The 5,822-nt window shown below is 36.7% G+C and overlaps 1 protein-coding gene across 1 annotated transcript; it reads left to right on the plus strand.

The window, feature by feature from the left end:
• The first annotated feature begins 284 nt into the window (after nt 1-284).
• STRIT1 (small transmembrane regulator of ion transport 1) lies at nt 285-3,594 on the plus strand. Its single transcript, XM_032409155.1, has 2 exons — nt 285-297; nt 3,500-3,594. The coding sequence occupies exons 1-2, from the start codon at nt 285-287 to the stop codon at nt 3,592-3,594; spliced, it is 108 nt and encodes a 35-aa protein (XP_032265046.1).
• Nucleotides 3,595-5,822: the final 2,228 nt, after the last annotated feature.

A 5,822-nucleotide genomic window follows, 5' to 3' on the forward strand; every position in this document is an offset into this window, starting at 1 on the left:
CTGGCTGAATTAAAAATCTGCCCATCTCTGGTTCAGGATAGCTCAGCTTATTGAATTGTTTAGCGCACGTAGCCCCTAGTTTCTTCCGTAATAAGAGGATAAAGAAGAGCCAGAGGAGCGCTGTTCTCCAACATCTTACATCACTCTGCAGACAACTGGCAGTCAGGAGAGGGGCAGCTGCCACACTCTTCAGATATCTCTCTATTTAAAGTTCAAAGAGACACTGGATGACACCAACAAAGAGGTGAGCGTGGCCCTGACCAACCCACCCAGCAACAGGAAGAATGGCTGAAAAAGGTAAGATTTAAGGCATCAGACCCTCTTGGCAAAATAAAGGTCCAAGCTCCCTGGTTTATTTTACATTCCTCAGTATTTCATAATTCTCAGTTATTCTGAAGAATGTGGTATCACTGCTAATGGGGCATTAACCATATAAGTTAGCATGGCTAAAAAAAATGCATCAGATATACAATTTATGGACCATGTCTATATGTTATATATGCTTTTAAAAGGACCAAACAAAAAAGCTTAATTTGTTCATGTTTTTTTCAAAATATGAGTTAGAAGTCCATTATCCTCCAGGGTTATGCTACACTGGAGGTATTGTGGTATGCTGGACCAGAATGAAGGACATCTGATTTCTTTGTCAGGTCTGCTACTAAACAGCCATGTGAGTTAGGGGAAGTCCCTCTACCTCTCTGGACCTGTTTTCTGCCTTTAAAATGAAATAAATAAAAAGGTGTTAGTCATCGCTAATATACTTCATATCTAAATTTCTTTTTTTCTTCTTTTAAAATGTGTATTATATTTAAGAAAAATGATTGAGTCTAATATGACAAAAGGAGCTGAATATATATTGTATCCAAGAAACACTTTTTAAATACCTCCAGGAACTGTTGCTTTTAATTTAGACAATAATCCCAGGAGATATACAGTATTATCATCATTTCCATTTTACAGATAAGGAAACTGAAGCATAGTCAAGTATAGTCACTTGCCTGTGATCACATTCTAGAAAGTGGTGGTTCCAGGCTCTGAACACAGACAGTTTTGTTTCAGAACATGGTGCCCTTAAGGATACTTCCAGGTATAACCATCTGGGCATGCTCAGGATTGAACAGAGAGAAGCATTTTGAAATAACTCTTCATATTTAAAAAGAGGTTTTGTGTTTGTTTGCACTGTAATGTAAGTGACCTATGCAAAGTATGTTGTGTTCTTATATGTTCCTGTTTCTTTTTTAAGATTTTATTTATTTATTTATTTATTTGAGGGAGAGAGAGAGAGAGAGAGAGCAGGGGAAGGAATAGAGGGGCCAGGAGAGGGAGGGGAAAGACTCTCAAGCAGACTCCACAGTGGGCGTGGAGCCCAAAGTGGCGCTCAATCTCACAACCCTGAGATCCTGACCTGAGCGGACACCAAGATTTGGACACTTAACCAATTGAACCACTCAGGGGCCCCATATATTCCTATTTCAAAATGATGCTACAGATTATGATAAAACTTAAAATACTCGTGTTAAAAGAACACAAATGCAGGTATACTTTGAGTGTAAAAATGCACGGTCTATTGAGGCACCTGGGTGGCTCAGTTGGTTAAGCGTCAGACTCTTGGTGTCCGCTCAGGTCCTGATCTCAGGGTTGTGAGATTGAAGCCCGGGTGGAGCCCCAGGTGGAGCCCCCTGTGGAGCCTCTACTTGAGCCCCACATCCACTCAGCACTGGGCTTGGACCCTGCTTAGGGTTCTTTCTCTCCTTCTCCCTCTGCTCCCTCCCCGCTCTCTCTCTCTCTAAGAAAAAAAAGAAAAAAAGAAAAAAATGCACAGTCATTTGTATTGTGTTACAAAGAGTAATAAATAATGAGATATATACTTTTAGGGCTTTATTATATGTAAATTTTAGAATTGTATTAAAATATGCATGTATAAGACATTTATAAATGCTCCATTAAAATGTTGGTATTAATTTTTAAGTTCTTTGAAATTGGGAAAAATACTAAATCATATATATGAACAGTTCAAAAAATTACTGCTACATACTTCCATTATAATGACACCTTAATCCATAAAAAGTCTTTCATCCAAATGTGAGTAAAGGGCATATCATAATGTTCATTTCATCCTTAGAGCAATACCACATGGCAGGTAGAGAAAGATTTTTCCATTTAGTGGTTAATGCTTTGTTCAAGGTCACAGCGAGATGGAGAAGCAAGGAAAACCCGTTGAATTTACAAGAGTTAAGAGAGATTCCACCATTTTGGAAGCATAGATTTAAACTATTAAAATTCATTTTAACTGCCCAAAGTTTGCTTTTATAAGAGTGCCTCCTAATTTTAGAGGTGTCTCTTTTCCTGATGGTTTTGTTTTAATAGCACTTAAAAAACACTTCACATTTTATTTTATTTTATTTTTTGATTTTTTTTTTTAATTTATTCATGAGAAACAGAGCGAGAGAGAAAGGCAGAGGGAGAAGCAGGCTCCCAAGGAGCAGGGAGCCTGATGTGGGACTCGATCCCAGGACCCTGAGATCATGACCTGAGCCGAAGGCAGACGCTTAACCATCTGAGCCACCCAGGCGCGCAAAAACTTCACATTTTAAAGCGATGGAAATTGTAATAGGCACACAATTGCTAAGAATATGCATCCTCTTGGTTAGCTGATGGCGTACAACCTAATTGTGCTTTTCAGTTAAGAATATACCTGAGTCCTTAACATGGAGACATTAATTCTATATGATGTCTATCTGTGCTCTTCTTTACTTTTTTTGTGTGATGTGTGTGTGTGCAATGAATATTAAAAAAATGATAATTTTATAAATTGCTTTTTTTCAGGTAAGGGTACAAATAGAAGACACAGGAGGGGTCGCTGTCCTCATGTCTTCTATGTGTGTTGGGATCAGGGTTAGTTGCTCTATTGAGCATGTTAACAAAAAAGAATCTCTTTTCTCTAGTTGAGAATGATCATATAAGGTATATGCTTTTCTTTTCCTATGATACTGATGATTAAAGTCAGCTATCAAGACTAAGAACAATTTTCAACACCTTTCCCTATGTTATGATTATTTAGTTTAGGAGGAATTGCCTCAAGAGTCATTTTCGATTGTTTCTGTGTAGACAGCCGCTGTCTGTGTTGTTGAACAAATGCAGGAATGTGTTTTGTATACACTAAGCACACACAAACACAATAATATGTGATCCTCACCACAACTCAGGAAGGTAAGATCACAAGTTTCATTATCTCTACAAATAGGGAAGTCCAAGCTCAGAATGGCTCAAGGTCACATAACTGTAAAAGGAGGACCTATGGTTTGAACACAGGTCTTCTGTTCCAAATAGCCAGCTGATTCCCATGTACCCTTTGTAGAACAGAAGATAATAATCATGTCTCGGAATGACGTGAGAGTGTATTTTTTTCTCTTGATATTATCAGATTCCTTTTATTCTCTTGATTCAGAAGATACAATGCCAAAATGACCTACCTAATCTGCTTTCTTTTATTTTTAAGCAGAGTCTGCATCACCCCGCCTTCTGGTCCCTATTCTTCTCTTGATTGGCTGGATTGTGGGCTGTATCATAATGGTTTATGTTGTCTTCTCTTAGAAAGGTAAAGTTTTCAATAATTGAATATATTTATTCAGAAAGACCCTACATTACTCCGGAAATAATCTTTTCTGTTTTACTAACAGAACGTTTTATCATGCAGACAAGAAGACTTCAGAGTGACATCATTTAGAAGAATTAAGAAAAGCACCAACATGACAGATGATTAAATGTTTCTCATGTAAATAACTGCAATGTTTGACATCACTTTATAAACTTGGATTTGTAAACTGGTATTTTGGTGTGCATAAGAATCTCTTCCAGAACTTTTAAAGATTCCATCTACAAAAAAAAACTATAAGAAACCTGGGGGTAGGAAAAAGTTCCAAACTATGACTAAAAATGCATAACCAATAGGGAGAAGTTTGGTAAATTAAATTACATTAAAATTTTTTTAGGCTATCCGCCCCCCCAAAAAAAACTATAGAAAAAAACTAGTTAGAGATAAGAAGAGAGAGTTCACAGAAAACAAGATGTAAATATAAACTTGTCCTCCACCTCTTGCTCATAATAAAAGAACTGTAACTAAAGCTGCACTGGAGAACAATTGCTCACCTCTCAGCTGGGAAAAAAGAAAGATGTTTGATAATATATATGTTGGTAAGGCTGTGGGGAATAAAGCATGCTCATATACTGTCTTTAGAAATTAAAAATGGTGCAGCATTTTTAGGGGTGTTTGACAGTCAGTATCTATCAGAATTAAATATGTATTTAACTTCTGACCCAGCTATCCCTCCTCTCAGAATATTGCCATTTCCACAGATAAACACTGGTAAAAGTGCAAAATGGCACATTCACAGGCCTATTCATTAAGGCATAATGTATTATAGCAAAAGCCTGGAAACAAGCCAAGTGCCCATTAATAGGAGACTGACTGAATAAACTGAGCTCCCCCTACGTAATGTGCTACTTGGGTCGCTGTGAAAAGGCATGAAGGGGGGTCTCTATATACTGATGTGATGTCATCTCCAGGTCAGAGTGTTAAGTGAAAAAAGCCAGGTACCGAGCTAGGCATGCTGCCTTTGTGTAAAATGGAGGGGCTAGATCAGTATGAACTTTCTTATTTTCAAGGGTTCCATATTCTTTTCTCCAGCACTTTAACACAGAAGGTAATGTTTTTAAGCAGCAATTTAAATGAATTTTTCTATAATTATCAGTATTTTATTTCCATGTTTCCACATCCAACCTGATCATTTTCTCAGAGAACAAAGAAAGCTTAGTGCAGTAAAGAGAACAAAAGTTTTGGAAGTCAGATTGTTTTATTCTAACTTGGGAGTCCTTTGAATAGTTAATTAATCTCTCTAACCTTAGTTTTCTCAACTATAGAGAGGGATAATAATATTCTCATGGGATTGTTGTGAGGACTGCAGTGTTTTCTAAAGCAACCTGATCTGAGTAGTTGGAGTCATTTGTTAAAAATACAGATTCTTTTTTTTTTATTAACACATAATGTATTATTTATTTCAGGGGTACAGGTCTGTAATTCATCAGTCTTACACAATTCACAGCGCTCACCATAGCACATACCCTCCCCAATGTCTATCACCCAGCCACCCCATCCCTCCCACCCCCCACCACTCCAGCAACCCTCAGTTTGTTTCCTGAGATTAAGAGTCTCTTATGGTTTGTCTCCCTTTCTGGTTTCATCTTGTTTCATTTTTCCCTCCCTTCCCCTATGATCCTCTGTCTTGTTTCTTTAAGCTTCTTCTCTAAGAGCTCATTTCAGTAGGTCTGGAGAAGGCCTATTAAAAAAATCAATTCTCCAGGTGATTTGTATTATCACGGAAGTTTGGAAAACACACCTATAACATATGTGTGTATGTAGGCATTACTCCCTGATAACCTATAGCCACTGATCTATGATAGCTTATATTGGTAAGTTTTCTGTTTATTGCTGCAGCAAAAAATTAGCACTTTATCATATAATTTTACATTATATTTTTTAATTACATGAATTATAATGAGACATATTGTTTTTCCACTAATATTTTCATATATGTGAATTTTATTTTCTGTATTAAATTTAAGTCCTTTATGGGTAAATCCATTTCTTATCTTTCTGACTTATAGACTATAGTTCAAAATAGACAACTAATAAATATGCATCAAATGGGTAATTATTTCCCCCTACAATATTCATGAATACACAGTGTTGATGTTCTAAGTTTGAACTTTAAAGATGTTATTGAAGCAATTTAAGCTGGATTAGAATTCTCAAAAAAGTTACT

Source organism: Phoca vitulina, unplaced genomic scaffold (genome assembly GCF_004348235.1).
Source record: "Phoca vitulina isolate PV1807 unplaced genomic scaffold, GSC_HSeal_1.0 scaffold10, whole genome shotgun sequence".
Classification (NCBI taxonomy): Eukaryota; Metazoa; Chordata; class Mammalia; order Carnivora; family Phocidae; genus Phoca; species Phoca vitulina.